The 19,411-nt window shown below is 40.8% G+C and overlaps 1 protein-coding gene across 1 annotated transcript in view; it reads left to right on the plus strand.

Annotated features, from left to right (window-relative positions):
* The window catches only part of unm_sa1614 (un-named sa1614), an 86,964-nt gene that overhangs the window by 58,830 nt on the left and 8,723 nt on the right, over positions 1-19,411 (plus strand). Inside the window, exons 20-24 of the mRNA XM_084166541.1 lie at positions 2,383-2,450; positions 2,797-2,904; positions 3,160-3,397; positions 12,847-13,038; positions 13,312-13,369. Of these exons, the coding sequence (XP_084022667.1) occupies positions 2,383-2,450; positions 2,797-2,904; positions 3,160-3,397; positions 12,847-13,038; positions 13,312-13,369 (664 nt within the window). The remainder of the gene's footprint in view (positions 1-2,382; positions 2,451-2,796; positions 2,905-3,159; positions 3,398-12,846; positions 13,039-13,311; positions 13,370-19,411) is intronic.

Consider the following 19,411-nt stretch of genomic DNA (forward strand, 5'->3'; position numbering starts at 1 on the left):
GACATCAAAACAATGAAATAACACGTATGGAATCATTTAGTAACCAAAAAAGTGTTAAACAAATCTAAATATATTTTATATTTGACATTCTTCAAATAGCCACCCTTTGCCTTGATGACAGCTCTGCACACTGTTGGCATTCTCTCAACCGGCTTCACCTGGAATGCTTTTCCAACAGTCTTGAAGGAGTTCCCACATATGCTTAGCACTTGTTGGCTGCTTTTCCTTCACTCTGCCGTCCGACTCATCCCAAACCATCTCAATTGGGTTGAGGTCGGGGGATTATTTCAGAATAAAAGCAGTTGTTCATGGAGGACTCCACTGCTTAGTAGTGCAATTCAAAGCAAGGAAGCCACTATGGGTGGAAAGGTACTTTCAAAAGATCTACGAGATAAAGTTGTGGAAAGGCACAAGTCGGGATGGATATAAAAATATTTCAAAGGCTTTGTCTATCCCTCGGAGCACAGTTATGACCATTATTAAGAAGTGGAAGTCGTATGGCAGCACCCAGACCCTGCATAGATCAGGCCGTCCCTCCCAACTGGATGACCGGGCAAGGAGGAGACTGATCAGAGAGGCTACCAAGAAGCCAATGGTGACTTTGAAGGAGCTTCAGGCCTTTATGGCAAAGACTGGTTAATGTGTGTATGTGACCACAATATCACAAGCGCTCCACAAATTTGGCCTCTATGGGAGGGTGGCAAGATAAAAACCACTCCTCAAAAAAAGCCACATCAAGTCTCGTTTGAGCTTTGCCAAAAAGCACATTGTAGATTCTGAGGCCAAGTGGCAAACGGTGCTGTGGTCAGATAAGACCAAAATTGAACTTTTTGTCCTGAACGCAAAACTATTTGTCTGGCGAAAACCCAATACATATTTCCACCCAAAGAACACCATGCCTACAGTAAAGCACGGCAGTGGCCGCATCCTGTTGTGGGGGTGTTTCTCTTCAGCAGGGACTGGAGCACTTGTCAGGATAGAAGGGAAAATGGACAGTGCAAAATACCGACAGATTCTTGAGGAGAACCTGCAGCCCTCTGCCAGGAAGTTGAAAATGGGAAGATGGTTCACGTTTCAACATGACAATGACCCAAAGCACACCGCCAAAGCAACCATACAGTGGCTGAAGGACATGAAGGTGAATGTCCTTGAGTGGCCTTGTCAGAGCCCCAACCTAAATCCCATCGAGAATCTGTGGAATTACTTGAGTGCATTCCATGAGCGGTCACCGTGCAATTTGACTGAGCTTGAATAATTCTGCAAGGAAGAATGGGCAAATATTGCACAGTCTAGGTGTGCAAAGTTAGTAGAGACGTATTCAAAGAGACCCATGGCTGTAATTCAAGCAAAGGTGGTTCCACCAAGTATTAACTCAGGGGGGTGTTCACTAATCCAAATAGGGTATTTTTGTGTTTTAATTTGAATTAATTTGCAGAGTTTTCTTGATCTTTAAAAAAAACTTGGAAATTGTGGGTTACTGACTTTCTTTCAGCTACAAGAGCATTAGTGAGGTCGGGCACTGATGTTAGGCCTTGCTCGCAGTCGACGTTCCAATTCATCCCTAAGGTGTTCGATGGGGTTGAGGTCAGGGCTCTGTGCAGGCCAGGTCAAGTTCTTCCACACCGATCTCGACAAACCATTTCTGTATGGACCTTGTTTTGTGCACGGGAGCATTGTCATGCTGAAACAGGAAAGGGCCTTCCCCAAACTGTTGCCACAAAGTTCGAAGCACAGAATCGTCTAGAATGTCATTGTATGCTGTAGCGTTAAGATTTCCCTTCACTCGAACTAAGGGGCCTAACCCGAACCGTGAAAAACAGCCCCAGACCATTATTCCTCCTCCACCAAACTTTACAATTGGCACTATGAATTGGGGCAGGTAGCGTTCTCCTGGCATCCGCCGAACCCAGATTCGTCCGTCGGACTGCCAGATGGTGAAGCGTGATTCATCACTCCAGAGAACGCGTTTCCACTGCTCCAGAGTCCAATGGCGGCAAGCTTTACACATAAAGGTTCTGAGCATTCTGTCGTATTAGCTCTGATTTCAGAAAACTAAGTCATTCTTCATTAATAAAAGTATATTCTAGCAATTGTGGTAGATCCTCCTTTATGTGAGCTGCGTCAGGCCAGATTGACTGTCAAAATGCCAATAAATAGGTAAGAGTTCAGGTGGGTCTTCGCGCTTCAGGAAAGGAGAAACAATGACGAAAATCATGAGGAAAAACTTGGACTAATTGTAATGTATGGCATTGTTGTGTTGTGCCACAGTGTGACCATGAAGGCTTCATATGTTGTTGCTCTGCATGCAAGTGGTTGTTGTGCTGGCCATTTAGTGCTTGATGATGATCCCAGCTGTGCTCTTTGTTGTTGTTTCTCTCTCAGAGAATGAGCTGGGCGAGACTGGACTGGATATCGCTAGCAGATTAAAGAACACGCACTGTGAGGAGCTGGTGAGTCCACGCTGACTACAACTGACTCACAGCTACACTGTTCTAGGACTAGGCACTTAAAGTAATTAACTAAACCAATTAACTTGTTATTCATATCCGGCAGCACGTCCTTGTCAATATATATTTTTTTGGTCCTTAGTCTGTGGACACCAAAGGAAGCTGATTTCTTTTGTATTGATAGATTGATTTCCATAGCGTAGACAAAAAATTTATAAAGTGCTCAGTGCAGAGGCAGTTCATGCTATCACCAATATGATATATATAGTACGCAGTGGCTGCGTTTCTATATAGTATGATATATGATGGTTGACACACAGCAATTCTCCGGTTGTGTGTTGTGTACCAGATCAATCAGTCCCAGAGTAACCAGTTCAACATGCACGTGCATGTGGAATACGAGTGGCAGCTGCGTCAGGATGATCTGTACGAGAGTGATGATGACCTGGATGACAAGGTCAGCAACATTATGCTCCGTCTTGGTCGTGTTCATTTGGTACCAAACAGAGGAAAAAAACGGAGTAAAACTGGGAGGAACTATTTAGTCAATTAGCACTTTATTTCTCGTTATTAAATGTTTTTAAATGTTTTCTGAGGTGTTAGTTAATCAGAAACAGATTGTTTGTAGCAGTATTTTATGACTGTCTGTTATGACTGCTGAGTTTAGAGAGCGAGACCGAGAGAGTGTTTTGTTTGGTTGCTACTCACTTAGACAGGTCCAGTGAAGAAGGACCGCTCTTCTCGGTCCTTAAGTCTGTACCAGATCCTGGACCGAGGACTAGCAGGAGGAGGAGGAGGTGGTCTCTTCAGTGTGGGTCGCAGGCTGGCCCTGGCCCACAATTACAAGCGGGAGATGTACGCCAGTCCCAGCTCTCACACGCACAGCCTGGACAGCCCCCCGCCCGCTCCACCCTCCTCACCTGCCCCATCTCTCCCTCCTAGAATCAAAGGTGAGTCCCACTCAGTCTTCTCTCCTTCAACCCAGACTGTAGTTTTCTAGGATTTATCATTGTGGCCCAGGTGGCACAAAATAATCAAAGGTCTGACTGCACGGAGATGCTTGGGAAAAATGGTTACAACGGGGGACCAGAGTGTTTGTGTCTCAGGTGAAGAGGGTGGATCTGATCTCCATCACCTAGGACTTGACATAGATTAAGTAGATGAATCAAATCTCATATTGTTGTCAATTTCTGCTCAATCTTGCATGCTTTCTCAATCAGCTGTAACTGTATGTGCACTTGTAAATCAGGTCCTTTCTTGAGTTGGCCTCTGGGATATAACAACCGTTGAGTATCTGATTTTATGGTGGATGGTGGAGGAGGGGGGTTGAGTGTGTTGGAGTATGTGAGTATGTGCATGTGTGTTTGTCCGGCATCTGTTTTTTAAAAATAGTTATATATAGAGGTGACATTTTGGCGTTTAATCTGCTTCTGTTTTGTGCGTGGCACTGTGTGCTGTTTTCGATGGATGGGTCCTGGCCTCTCGGCCATAGGGATCCGGAGGGATGTGGGTGGGATGCCGATCACTGGGACGACGGCTCAACCTTGGATGGGGAGGGGCTTTAGCGGGGGAATTAGTGGAGAACAATTGGAGGGTTACTTAGTAGCAATGCAAATATCATGGTACAGCTATATGGACACTCAATCATTACGGTATTTTTTATTGGTAAATGTACAAACATATATAATGATAAATAGACTTGAAACTTGTATCTCATTATGGTGAAATAAGTATAGCCAATTATAATTGTAATGGCTTAGCTGATAATAACAAAAGAAGAACAATATTTACATGGCTCAAAGATGAATATAATATCTATTGTTTACAGGAAACTCATTCAACAATTCTAGATGAAGTTGCGTGGAAAAAGGAATGGGGGGGGTGAAATATACTTCTCCCATGGGCAAAGAAATTCAAAAGGGGTGATGATATTAATTAATAGTAATTTCGATCTGAATGTGCAAATTGTCCAAATAGATACGCAAGGTAGATGGATTATTTTAAATATGTTATTGGACAATAAACAGATATGGCTCATTAACATGTACGGACCAAATAATGATGATCCACACTTCTTTGACAATATATATAATACATTATCAACCCTCCAAGCAATTCAAGACAATATTATTATGGTGGGGGATTATAATACTGTTTTAAATAGCTCAATGGACCGTAAAGGAAATCACACCACAAACAATCACCAACATGCTCTTAAGGAAATCGTGAATGTCATGGATACATTAGAACTAGTAGATATATGGAGGCTTAAATATCCTGATCTAGTGAGATATACATGGAGGAGACTCAATCAAGCTAGTCGTCTTGACTTCTTTCTTATCTCATTCTTGTTGGCACCAAAAGTTTAAAAAGTGTTGATAGGGGACAGAATGCGGTCGGACCATCATGTAATTGGCATATACATTACTCTTACTGAATTTCCACGTGGGCGAGGATATTGGAAATTTTATCAAAGCCTATTGGATGATAATTTATTTTTAACTAGGACAAAGGAATTTATAACTGACTCTTTCCGACATAACATAGGTATAGCAAATCCCCTTATTGTATGGGACACCTTTAAATGTGCCTTTAGAGGCCATGCTCATCAGTACTCATCTCGAAAACAAAAGCAATTTAGGTGAAAAGAGTTTATACTAACAAAGGAAATAGAAAGTCTAACAGAACAGATAGATGGCAATAAAAACTGTAACATAGAGGCTCAGAATAAATTAGAGGAAAAACTAATAGAAATGGAGAAACTTATTCAAGAAAGATCAAGTGTAATATATTATAAAAATAAAGCAAACTGGATGGAATATGGGGAAAAATGCACCAAATAATTTTTTAATCTTCAACATAGGAATGCTACCAAAAATAATTTAATGAAACGGGTTACAATTGACAGAGTAACCCATGATTCACCTAATTATATTTTGAAGGAGGAAACAAGGTACTTTAAGCATATGTTTTCGTTTCAGTCACCTCCATCTCCTCTAACTGAAGCTAATTGTAGAGATTTTTGTTCTATTGATAATGTAAAATTAACAGCCAAACAGAAAGACTCATGTGAAGGGGAAATTACAGAGGAGGAACTTCTGGATGCAATTAAAGACTTTAAATCCGGGAAAACTCCAGGGTTGGATGGCATACCAGTCGAAGTATACCAAACCTTTTTTGATATACTAAGAGGACCGTTATTAGCATGTTTTAACCACTCCTATGTAAATGGTAGATTATCTGACACTCAAGAAGAAGGTCTGATCTCATTATTGTCCACTATTGGCATATCTATTTATTGTGGCCATCGAGATGTTAGCTATTAAAATCAGATCCAACAATAATATCATGGGATTAGAAATCCAGGGTTTAAAAACAAAGGTGTCATTGTACGCTGATGATTCATGTTTTCTTTTAAATCCACAACTAGAATCACTCCACAGCCTCATAGAGGATCTAGATACATTTTCTAACCTCTCTGGATTACAACCAAATTATGACAAATGTACTATATTACGTATTGGATCAATAAAAAATACAATTTTTACATTGCCATGTAGTTTACCAATAAAATGGTCTGATGGTGATGTGGATATACTCGGAATACATATCTCAACGGAAATAAATGATCTCACTTCAATAAATTATAATAGAAAGTTAGCAAAAATAGATAAGATCTTGCTACCATGGAAAGGTGGGTGCCTGCCAATTTGTGGAAAAATCACCCTGATCAACTCTTTAGTATTATCCCAGTTTACCTATTTGCTTATGGTCTTGCCTACGCCTAGCGAACAGTTTTTTAAAAAATTATATGAGAAAACAATATTCCATTTTATTTGGAACGGCAAGCCAGACAAAATTAAACGGGCCTATTTATATAATTAATATTAATTCGGAGGACAGACATTTTTAAATATTAAAGCATTAGATCTATCACTGAAAGCTTCAGTCATACAAAAGGTATACTTAAATCCGAACTGGTTCTCTAGCAAATTAGTAAGATTGCCTTTTTCCCTTTATTCAGATTACAACCACTCACTTATTTGAAAAGGAAATCATCTCCCAGATATCACTATTTCTAAAACAAGCCATAGAAAGTTGGTTGCAATTTCAATTTAATCCTCCAGAAACGACAGAACAAATAATGCAACAAATATTGTGGTTAAACTCAAATATACTAATTGACCCAAAAAACTTTTTTTTTTGACAAAATGTTTAAAAAAGGTATAATCTTTGTAAATGATATCATCGGTAGGACTGGTGGAGTTATGTCGCACATGCAGCTAACAAAAACATATGGAAATGTCTGCTCTACCCAAAATTACAACCAAATAATTGCAGTCTTATCGCAAAAATGGAAGAGGAAAGTGGAAGAAGGAGAAAGTAAGGAACTTGTCTGTCGGCCTTGCATTAAAGAACATAATTGGTTAAGGAAAACTGTGATAAATAAAAAAGTATATCAGTTTCATTTAAGGACCAAAGGATTGACAGCCGTCCCATATAAAATTCTTGCTACCAATAGAATGTTATTTAAATGGGGGAGACAAGCTTCCCAGCTCTGCAGATTTTGCTGCGAAGAGACAGAATCATTAGATCATTTGTTTTGGTACTGTCCATTTGTAGCTTGTTTTTGGACACAGGTCCAGGAATGGCTAAAGCGTTGCAATATTTACCTGGAGCTAACCCTGCAGATAACACTACTGGGTGATCTGAAAAGTCATAGTCAATCGATCAATAACATAATAATACTATTAGCAAAAATGTTTATTTTCAATTCACAATCTGTAGAAACAATTAGAATAGAAGGGTTCGGAACTTTTGTAAAACATCACAGTACAGTTGAAATATATATGGCAAATAGAAATCCTATATGGATGGTGTTAAAAGATAGATGGGAGGTGTTGAATGGAATTGAAGGATGGGACTAATAACAATTAACAACAAACAATAACAAGATAACTAATAATAAAGGCACGCTGTGTCCATAATAAGTGTATGGGTTGTAGGTTGGGAGCTTTTGTGAAGGAGCACAGTTAGAAAGATATGGCATATAGAAGCAAACCGGATGGACATCATGAAAATGATCGGAGAGGTTGAGAGTAGAAGTAGTTCAGGAGAAAGAACAAACAAAATGTAATTACTGTAAAATTGACTGTGTCCATAAAATGTAGATAGTGGGTATGGGCTGGAAGTAGAGGCCTAGGCGTTGTTGTTCACTAGTTTACTCCAAGTGGGGAAAGGGTGGCGGGGTTGGAAAGTAATAAAGGGGAATATATATATATATTTTTAAAGGATATGTATGTATGTGTATGTGTGTGTGTGTATATATACACTGCTCAAAAAATAAAGGGAACACTAAAATAACACATCCTAGATCTGAATGAATTAAATAATCTTATTAAATACTTTTTTCTTTACATAAGTTTTGTGTGATTTTGTTGTCAGCACATTCAACTATCAATGGAAATCAAATGTATCAACCCATGGAGGTCTGGATTTGGAGTCACCCTCAAAATTAAAGTGGAAAACCACACTACAGGCTGATCCAACTTTGATGTAATGTCCTTAAAACAAGTCAAAATGAGGCTCAGTAGTGTGTGTGGCCTCCACGTGCCTGTATGACCTCCCTACAATGCCTGGGCATGCTCCTGATGAGGTGGCGGATGGTCTCCTGAGGGATCTCCTCCCAGACCTGGACTAAAGCATCCGCCAACTCCTGGACAGTCTGTGGTGCAACGTGGCGTTGGTGGATGGAGCGAGACATGATGTCCCAGATGTGCTCAATTGGATTCAGGTCTGGGGAACGGGCGGGCCAGTCCATAGCATCAATGCCTTCCTCTTGCAGGAACTGCTGACACACTCCAGCCACATGAGGTCTAGCATTGTCTTGCATTAGGAGGAACCCAGGGGCAACCGCACCAGCATATGGTCTCACAAGGGGTCTGAGGATCTCATCTCGGTACCTAATGGCAGTCAGGCTACCTCTGGCGAGCACATGGAGGGCTGTGCGGCCCCCCAAAGAAATGCCACCCCACACCATGACTGACCCACCGCCAAACCGGTCATGCTGGAGGATGTTGCAGGCAGCAGAACGTTCTCCACGGCGTCTCCAGACTCTGTCACGTCTGTCACATGTGCTCAGTGTGAACCTGCTTTCATCTGTGAAGAGCACAGGGCGCCAGTGGCGAATTTGCCAATCTTGGTGTTCTCTGGCAAATGCCAAACGTCCTGCACGGTGTTGGGCTGTAAGCACAACCCCCACCTGTGGATGTCGGGCCCTCATACCACCCTCATGGAGTCTGTTTCTGACCGTTTGAGCAGACACATGCACATTTGTGGCCTGCTGGAGGTCATTTTGCAGGGCTCTGGCAGTGCTCCTCCTGCTCCTCCTTGCACAAAGGCGGAGGTAGCAGTCCTGCTGCTGGGTTGTTGCCCTCCTACAGCCTCCTCCACGTCTCCTGATGTACTGGCCTGTCTCCTGGTAGCGCCTCCATGCTCTGGACACTACGCTGACAAACACAGCAAACCTTCTTGCCATAGGAACTGAGAAGTGGTCTGTGGTCACCACCTGCAAAACCAGTCCTTTAGTGGGGGTGTCTTGCTAATTGCCTATAATTTCCACCTGTTGTCTTTTCCTTTTGCACAACAGCATGTGAAATTTATTGTCAATCAGTGTTGCTTCCTAAGTGGACAGTTTGATTTCACAGAAGTGTGATTGACTTGGAGTTACATTGTGTTGTTTAAGTGTTCCCTTTATTTTTTTGAGCTGTGTGTGTGTGTGTGTATATATATATATATATATATATATATATATATATATATATATATATATATATATATATATATATATATATATATATATATATATATATATATATATATATATATATATATATATATATATATATATATATACACACACACACACACACACACAGTGGGGGAAAAAAGTATTTAGTCAGCCACCAATTGTGCAAGTTCTCCCACTTAAAAAGATGAGAGAGGCCTGTAATTTTCATCATTGGTACACGTCAACTATGACAGACAAATTGAGAAAAAAAATTATTGAGAAACTTTTGTTATTGACCAAATACTTATTTTCCACCATAATTTGCAAATAAATTCATAAAATATCCTACAATGTTATTTTCTGGAATTTTTTTTCTCATTTTGTCTGTCATAGTTGACGTGTACCAATGATGAAAATTACAGGCCTCTCTCATCTTTTTAAGTGGGAGAACTTGCACAATTGGTGGCTGACTAAATACTTTTTTCCCCCACTGTATATGTGTATATATACAGTGGGGAGAACAAGTATTTGATACACTGCCGATTTTGCAGGTTTTCCTACTTACAAAGCATGTAGAGGTCTGTAAAGGTCTGTAACTGTGAGAGACGTAATCTAAAACAAAAATCCAGAAAATCACATTGTATGATTTTTAAGTAATTAATTTGCATTTTATTGCATGACATAAGTATTTGATACATCAGAAAAGCAGAACTTAATATTTGGTACAGAAACCTTTGTTTGCAATTACAGAGATCATACGTTTCCTGTAGGTCTTGACCAGGTTTGCACACACTGCAGCAGGGATTTTGGCCCACTCCTCCATACAGACCTTCTCCAGATCCTTGAGGGCAATACGGACTTTCAGCTCTCTCGGTGCAGTCGTCCTGTCCCCTTTGCAGAAAAGCATCCCCAAAGAATGATGTTTCCACCTCCATGCTTCACGGTTGGGATGGTGTTCTTGGGGTTGTACTCATCCTTCTTCTTCCTCCAAACACGGCGAGTGGAGTTTAGACCAAAAAGCTAGATTTTTGTCTCATTAGACCACATGACCTTCTCCCATTCCTCCTTTGGATCATCCAGATAATCATTGGCAAACTTCAGACGGGCCTGGACATGCGCTGACTTGAGCAGGGGGACCTTGCGTGTGCTGCAGGATTTTAATCCATGACGGCGTAGTGTGTTACTAATGGTTTTCTTTGAGACTGTGGTCCTAGCTCTCTTCAGGTCATTGACCATGTCCTGCCATGTAGTTCTGGGCTGATCCCTCACCTTCCTCATGATCATCGATGCCCCACGAGGTGAGATCTTGCATGGAGCCCCAGACCGAGGGTGACTGACCATCATCTTGAATTTCTTAAATTTTCTAATAATTGCACCAACAGTTGTTGCCTTCTCACCAAGCTGCTTGCCTATTGTTCTATAGCCCATCCAAGCCTTGTGCAGGTCTACAATTGTATCCCTGATGTCCTTACACAGTTCTCTGGTCTTGGCCATTGTGGAGAGGTTGGAGTCTGTTTGATTGAGTGTGTGGACAGGTGTCTTTTATACAGGTAACGAGTTCAAACAGGTGCAGTTAATACAGGTAATGAGTGGAGAACAGGAGGGCTTCTTAAAGAAAAACTAACAGGTCTGTGAGAGCCGGAATTCTTACTGGTTGGTAGGTGATCAAATACTTATGTCATGCAATAAAATGCAAATTAATTACTTAAAAATCATACAATGTGATTTTCTGGATTTTTGGAGGGAGTTGAAAGTCTGTGTTGCCCAGCGACAGCCCCAAAACATCACTGCTCTAGAGGAGATCTGCATGGAGGAATGGGCCAAAATACCAGCAACAGTGTGTGAAAACCTTGTGAAGACTTACAGAAAACGTTTGACCTGTGTCATTGCCAACAAAGGGTATATAACAAAGTATTGAGAAACTTTTGTTATTGACCAAATACTTATTTTCCACCATAATTTGCAAATAAATTCATTAACAATCCTACAATGTGATTTTCTGGATTTTCTTTTCTCATTTTGTCTGTCATAGTTGACGTGTACCTATGATGAAAATTACAGGCCTCTCTCATCTTTTTAAGTGGGAGAACTTGCACAATTGGTGGCTGACTAAATACTTTTTTCCCCACTGTATGGCATCCATGACAGAGAGTGAGAATCGTTCATCCATGTATACAGGTAAGAGAGTCTAGATATTATACGTTTTTTTGTCAGTCATTTTTATTGTTAAGTTAAGTTAAAGCGTACTGTTAGCTATCGAGCTGACTTTAACTGGCTGGCTCGCTAGCTAACATTACGTGTATGATCTGTGTAGTAATATTATTCGTATCTCAGAGCCATTTGCATTGCTTGTTATAGCGTAATGTTAGCTAGCTCGCTAACATTGAACCTAGCTAGTTGGTTAGCTTTAGCTACCAGCAGATTCATGCAGGGTAGTAGCATTATGAGTTGGGATTATGGTTCATTGTTTAGCTAGCTAGCTAGTTAGCTTCATGCCTAAACAAAATACTCCACTATGCAAGTAACCATTTCACTGTACCGTTTACACCTTCTGTATCCTGTGCATGTGACAAATAAACTTTGATTGTATTTGATATAGTGTGTGTTTACCAGAGACGGTATTGTGAAGAACAACATGACCTGCACCAAAGTCAAATTAGGATATAATGTTAGGCCAACGAGACAGTTTCCAAGTTCTTAAATTCTCAGGTAGAATGCCCTGCTTTTATTTCGTAACACTCACAACCGTAAGCTATTTTCTGTAATTAACTTGTAAATAATGATCTTGTTGTGAGTTCCCTTCGATCTCCACTGAGTTATGTAAATCTGCTTTGTTTCTTTGCACCCCATGTATGGAATGATCTACAGAGTTCCCTGCAACTTTATGTTCTGGTACCTCTGGGGCAGTTCAAATAGTTGACTTATTTGCTGAGGAATGTGATTGTAAATCCTGTTTTATTATGATGTAATTGTAAATTGTATAAAGTGTGTATATGAAGGTCTCCCTCGTGAATGAGGCATTGGTCTCAATGGGAATCCCTGTGAAAATAAAGCACAACATTTTTTATCTAAACCTGGGGTGGGCAATAATGAAATAAATCAGGGTTTCAAAATTGAACGGAGGGTCAAACAATAAAAAAAAAGTTGGCCTATTTGTTCATCAAAATAAATTTGCGGGCCGGAAAAAGTTTAGTTATTGTAGGTCTATTATAATTTCTTCATACTTTCTATCTGGTTTTAGACGCTCAAGTGTAGCCTTTAAAAATAAAAAAAATCCACTGTGGACCGCATTTAATCGGCTTTGTGAGCCTTACTTTGGCCACCCCTGATCTAGACAGTACACAAATGTGCTTCGTTGAAAGACATCATTTAAAACTCCTCACAGGAGATAAGACAATATTATTGTCACAGGGGCATAAAAAATGGGATGTACTTTAGTCCTTTTAGCTCCTAGTGCAAAAAAGTGCTTCAACACTCAAACCGTCTTGTGCAGTTTTCTTCACTTCTATTCCAGATGGTTTCTGCTTCAATCTGCTCTTCATTTGATCCTCTGTCTTTTTTATGGATTGCCAATGCTAAAACCGTTATTATAAAACTTGTGTTTTCCAGCTCCAAATGTCCCTCCCCCTCCTCCCCCGGTTATCCCACCAGAGGGCTGGAGTGATGTCATCATCCCCACCACCAGTAGCAGCAAGAAGAGGACCCCCCCTCCGCCTTTGGTTATCCGCCACAAGCGCACCTACTCAGAGCCCACCCCCCAGGTGCCCCACAGCCCCCATTCCTCCCGACAGAGCCACGCAGGTACGTCACATCACAGCAGCACCTTCCGTCTTGTGTAAACAGTATGCTCACTTCTGAATGATAGAAAGTCTCTTTGGGTGTACGGTGCTAAAAAGCATATGATAATAGGGAAAATACCTGCACTCACTGGAAATAGTCTTGTAAGATTACATTTATTATAGGCATTATGTCCGTTGATCTCTACTTTTTTTTATCTCTGGGGCAGGGACCTGTGGGGAAAGAATGGTGGACTCTGACTTAGTGTTAAATGTGATATTTTAATCCTCTGTATAGATTATAGGGTACCATCAAATTCAACAGGCTACAGTGATCCAGAGTCATCCTTTCAGAAGTGAGTATGCCAATTTCATTTAGATATTTTGTTTAGATATAGACCAGGGGTGAAAGTAGATTTAATTTCTTCCCGGTACGGACCTCATATGTTTGAAAAACCTTTTTGGGTGTAATCATAGAAATCAGTGCCGTTTAAGATGAGGGAGGAATATATATATTTTTATGAGCATGGCCTTATTTCTATTACATCATATTGGATGTCTGTCATTCATATTCCATTCACTCAGTTCAATGTAGCAGCGATAGGTTTAGGCTACTACATGATACTCATGAGTTTGCTACAACCTAGCCTATGAATGAAAGTTTACAACGTAGGTGCACACAGGTCAAGAGACAAATTTGAGGTGACAGAGAGTGACATATGGACATTCAAAACCGCCTTGCACACTCTTGCCTGCGTCTAGCTGATATAGGGTGTAATCATTAGTCCAAGAGTTGCAAATGAGAGTTTCTATTAGACAAATTCAGGTATGTTTATACCCATTTTGTTCCGTTTGCTTCCGTTTAAGAAACATTTTTCAACAGAATCGGCGGAATGAATACACCCCTAATCACGCGTAAACACAGTTCACTTTCATAGCAGCCACGTTGTGTTCCTTCTCGCATCTATGCGCTCTCCTCCTCTCACCTCATCCCTTCGCTTGTGGACTTAAATGCACAATACATCAGCTGTATGTGACCAGGCGAAAAAACCTTTCCAAGCCAAACCGCTACACACAGCCTACATCGTTGCCACCATATTAGCTCAAGTAATATCATAGTCAGCATCGCTAATAGAACTAACGCATTAGTAAACCCGCTACAATCATGCAGTAACGTTACAGTGTACAGTCAGTAAGCAGTTACACCAGCGGGCCCCAGGGGCAATAAATGAGTAAACAAAAGCTTGGAGAAGTTCCAGTGTTGTGTTGGATAGTCATAGCCAGCTAGCTAACATAGCATCCCTCTGTTTGAGCAGGGTGTTTCAGTAGGCTAGCTAGCTGCATTTGCTAGCTAAGTAAGTGAAACTGAAAGTAAACAACAACAAAAAAAAGACAATCTCTCTCTCTATTTCTCTCTTGCTTCTCCTTCATTTTGGAATAAATTAATTTGTTTAAAACTCTTCAACTATTGTCTTTCTCTCTCTTTGGGTCAACTACTCACAACATTTTATGCACTGCAGTGCTAGCTAGCTATAGCTTATGCTTTCAGTATTAGATTCATTCTCTGATCCTTTGACTGGGTGGACAACATGTCAGCTCATGCTGCAAGAGCTATGATAGGTTGGAGGACGTCCTCCAGAAGTTGTCATAATTACTGCGTAAGTCTATGGAAGGGGGTGAGAACCATGAGCCTCATAAAGTGCCTTGCAAAAGTATTCATCCCCCTTGTCGTTTTTCCTATTTTGTTGCATTACAACCTGTAATTTAAATGGATTTTTATTTGGATTTCATGTAATGGACATACACAAAATAGTCCAAATTGGTGAAGTGAAAAAAATTAATGTTTCAAAAACATCTACAAAATAAATATAGGAAAAGCGGTGCATGCATATGTATTCACCCCCTTTGCTATGAAGACCCTAAATAAGATCTGGTGCAACCAATTACCTTCAAAAGTCACATAATTAGTTAAATAAAGTCCACCTGTGTGCAAAAAGTGTCACATGATCTGTCACATGATCTCAGTATACAGTGAGGGGAAAAAAAGTATTTGATCCCCTGCTGATTTTGTACGTTTGCCCACTGACAAAGAAATTATCTGTCTATAATTTTAATGGTAGGTTTATTTGAACAGTGAGAGACAGAATAACAACAACAAAATCCAGCTAAAACGCATGTCAAAAATGTTAGAAATTGATTTGCATTTTAATGAGGGAAATAAGTATTTGACCCCCTCTCAATCAGAAAGATTTCTGGTTCCCATGTGTCTTTTATACAGGTAACGAGCTGAGATTAGGAGCACACTCCTAAAGCGAGTGCTCCTAATCTCAGCTTGTTACCTGTATAAAAGACACCTGTCCACAGAAGCAATCAATCAATCAGATTCCAAACTCTCCACCATGGCCAAGACCAAAGAGCTCTCCAAGGATGTCAGGGACAAGATTGTAGACCTACACAAGGCAGGAATGGGCTACAAGACCATCGCCAAGCAGCTTGGTGAGAAGGTGACATCAGTTGGTGCGATTATTCGCAAATGGAAGAAACACAAAATAACTGTCAATCTCCCTCTGCCTGGGGCTCCATGCAAGATCTCACCTCATGGAGTTGCAATGATCATGAGAATGGTGAGGAATCAGCCCAGAACTACACGGGAGGATCTTGTCAATGATCTCAAGGCAGCTGGGACCATAGTCACCAAGAAAACAATTGGTAACACACTACGCCGTGAAGGACTGAAATCCTGCAGCGCCCGCTTTGGGGGGGGGGGGGGGGTCTGCTAAGGGGACAGGACAACTTCACCGCATCAAAGGGACGATGGACGGGGCAATGTACCGTCATATCTTGGGTGAGAACCTCCTTCCCTCAGCCAGGGCATTGAAAATGGGTCGTGGATGGGTATTCCTGCATGACAATGACCCAAAACACACGGCCAAGGCAACAAAGGAGTGACTCAAGAAGAAGCACATTAAGGTCCTGGAGTGGCCTAGCCAGTCTCCAGACCTTAATCACATAGGAAATCTGTGGAGGAAGCTGAAGGTTCAAGTTGCCAAACGTCAGCCTCAAAACCTTAATGACTTGGAGAAGATCTGCAAAGAGGAGTGGAACAAAATCACTCCTGAGATGTGTGCAAACATGGTGGCCAACTACAAGAAATGTCTGACCTCTGTGATTGCCAACAAGGGTTTTGCCACCAAGTACTAAGTCATGTTTTGCAGAGGGGTCAAATACTTATTTCCCACATTAAAATGCAAATCAATTTATAAAATTTTTGACATGCGTTTTTCTGGATTTTTTTGTTGTTATTCTGTTTCCCACTGTTCAAATAAACCTACCATTAAAATTATAGACTGATCATTTCTTTGTCAGTGGGCAAACGTACAAAATCAGCAGGGGATCAAATACTTTTTCCCTCACTGTATGCATTGAGCCTGTTCTGAAAGGCCAGAGAGTCTGCAACACCACTAAGCAAGGGGCACCACCAAGCAAGCGGCACCATAAAGACCAAGGAGCTCTCCAAACAGGTCAGGGACAAAGTTGTGGAGAAGTACAGATCAGGGTTGGGTTATAAAAAAATATCTGCAACTTTGAACATCCCCACGAAGCACCATTAAATCCATTATTAAAAAATGGAAAGAATATGGCACCACAACAAACCTGCCAAGAGAGGGCCGCCCATAAAAACTCACGGACCAGGCAAGGAAGGCATTAATCAGAGAGGCAACAGAGACCAAAGATAACCCTGAAGGAGCTGCAAAGCTCCACAGCGGAGATTGGAGTATCTGTCCATAGGACCACTTTAAGTCGTACACCCCACAGAGCTGGGCTTTACGGGAGAGTGGCCAGAAAAAATAAGCAAACACGTTTGGTGTTCGCCAAAAGGCATGTGGGATAGTCCCCAAACATATGGAAGAATGTATCTGGTCAGATGAGACTAAAATTGAGCTTTCTGGCCATCAAGGAAAATGTCTGGCGCAAACCCAACACCTCTCATCACCGCGAGAACACCATCCCCACAGTGAAGCATGATGGTGGCAGCATCATGCTGTGGGGATGTTTTTCATCGGCAGGGACTGGGAAACTGGTCAGAATTGAAGGAATGATGGCTGGCGCTAAATACAGGGACATTTTTGAGGGAAACCTGTTTCAGTCTTCCAGAGATTTGAGACTGGGACGGAGGTTCACCTTCCAGCAGGACAATGACCCTAAGCATACTGCTAAAGCAACACTCGAGTGGTTTAAGGGGAAACATTTAAATGTCTTGGAATGGCTTAGTCAAAGCCCAGACCTCAATTCAATTGAGAATCTGTGGTATGTCTTAAAGATTGCTGTACACCAGCGGAACCCATCCAACTTGAAGGAGCTGGAGCAGTTTTGCCTTGAAGAATGGGCAACAATCCCAGTGGCTAGATGTGCCAAGCTTATAGAGACATACCCCAAGAGACTTGCAGCTGTAATTGCTGCAAAAGGTGGCTCTACAAAGTATTGACTTTGGGGGGGGGGGTTGAATAGTTATGCCCGCTCAAGTTTTCTGTTTTTTTTTTCTTATTTCTTGTTTGTTTCACAATAAAAAATATTTAGCATCTTCAAAGTGGTAGGCATGTTGTGTAAATCAAATGATACAAACCCCCAAAAAATGCCAAGAGGGGTGAATACTTTCACAAGCCACTGTAGGTTTTGTATTGGAGTCAATGTACCCAGACGTGGACGGAAGCTAGCTGTCCTCCGGCTACACCATGATGCTACCCTACAGAGTGCTGTTGAGGCTACTGTAGACCTTCTTTGCAAAATAGTGTTTTTTAATCAATTATTTGGTGGCGTGAATATATTTTAGTATAGTTTAATCTAAAAAGTATTACTTTTTAAATGTTTAAAAATATATTTTTTTATGAAATTCACTGAGGATGGTCCTCCCCTTCCTCCTCTGAGGAGCCTCCACTGATAGAATTACATATAGAGTCCCTATTAATTTAATAGGATCTCTGTGGGCCTTATAGTAAAATAAAAACGAAAATAAAACAATGAATAAAGGTCAAATAAAAACATGTATCTTTTTAAATGTTTTACCTTTTCAATGTGGCATAAACACAACCAGCATGATGTTTTCGTCTGATTTGTCAAACAATCACTTCAAAAGGCTCCTGTAAGCCTGGCTACTGCCTACGTTCGTCCACTCTAAAATAAATCTCGCATCTATACAGTGCGCTGTTCACCCACCATTTAATGAATGGAAAGAGACATCTGTTACAAAACATCAAAAAGTGTAATGAATTACATTTCTGTGATTTGTTATTCATTAGGTCTACACTTGCAACCTAAATTGATGCGTCCACTGCCATCTGCGCGCATCTTGGTCTCGGCCACTCATCTCATGCCTTCTCAAAATGTCACTGTTATCTTCAAACCACACCAGATTTTGGAGCGTATTCCATACGTTTTCAAGTCCATTCGCACATTTTTCATGCAAATGTCATGCAGTAATGATAAATAATTGTGTAATAGCCAACAGTTTTCTTGGCATCTTTGTTTTAATTGTTGTGATAGGCTCATGTTTAACCGGTACGGCGTATCCTCACTATTCATTTTGTCGGTAATTACTGAGTAAGACTGACCTTGAACTGCCTGAAATTAGTTTGAAGAGTGTTTCCAATTAATAGTATATGAATTATGGGTGTTGCAATACATGATGCGGCATCAGATATGATATGTAGTTCAATTGAGTTTTTAAGGCTTAACTGAATGAACAGCAGTGACAAAATGCAATATGAAAGTTTATTAAAATAGTTTGGGGAGTGGCCTCGGCTCCAAGGGAATGTCCTCCTATGTGGGGCAGCTGGCATTAAAAAAAACTTATGGGAGAAAGGAGTTCCAATTACGGGTCTTAGCTGCTGGTGGAAAGGTGGAAGGTTTTCGGTAGCTTTTGCTGTAAAACAGCAAGTAAGAGAACATGGGTGTGTTTGACATATATAGTGCATTTGGAAAGTATTCAGACCCCTTGACTTTTTCCACATTTTGTTACGTTAAAGCCTTATTCTAAAATTGATTAAATTGTTTTTCCCCCTCATCAATCTACACAACCCCCATAATGACAAATTGAAAACATATTTCTAGAAACTTTTGCAAATGTAAAAACATTTAAAACAGAAAGACCTTATTTACACAAATATTCAGACCCTTTGCTTTGAGACTCGAAATTGAGCTCAGGTGCATCCTGTTTCCATTGATCATCCTTGAGATGTTTCTACAACTTGATTGTCTACTTGGGGTAAATTAAATTGGTTGGATATGATTGGGAAGGCACACACCTGTCTATATAAGGTCCCACAGTTGACAGTACATGTCAGAGCAAAAACCAAGCCATAAGGTCGAAGGAATTGCACGTAGAGCTCTGAGACAGGATT

The sequence above is a fragment of the Coregonus lavaretus genome (assembly GCF_964263955.1).
Source record: "Coregonus lavaretus genome assembly, chromosome: 8".
NCBI lineage: Eukaryota > Metazoa > Chordata > Actinopteri > Salmoniformes > Salmonidae > Coregonus > Coregonus lavaretus.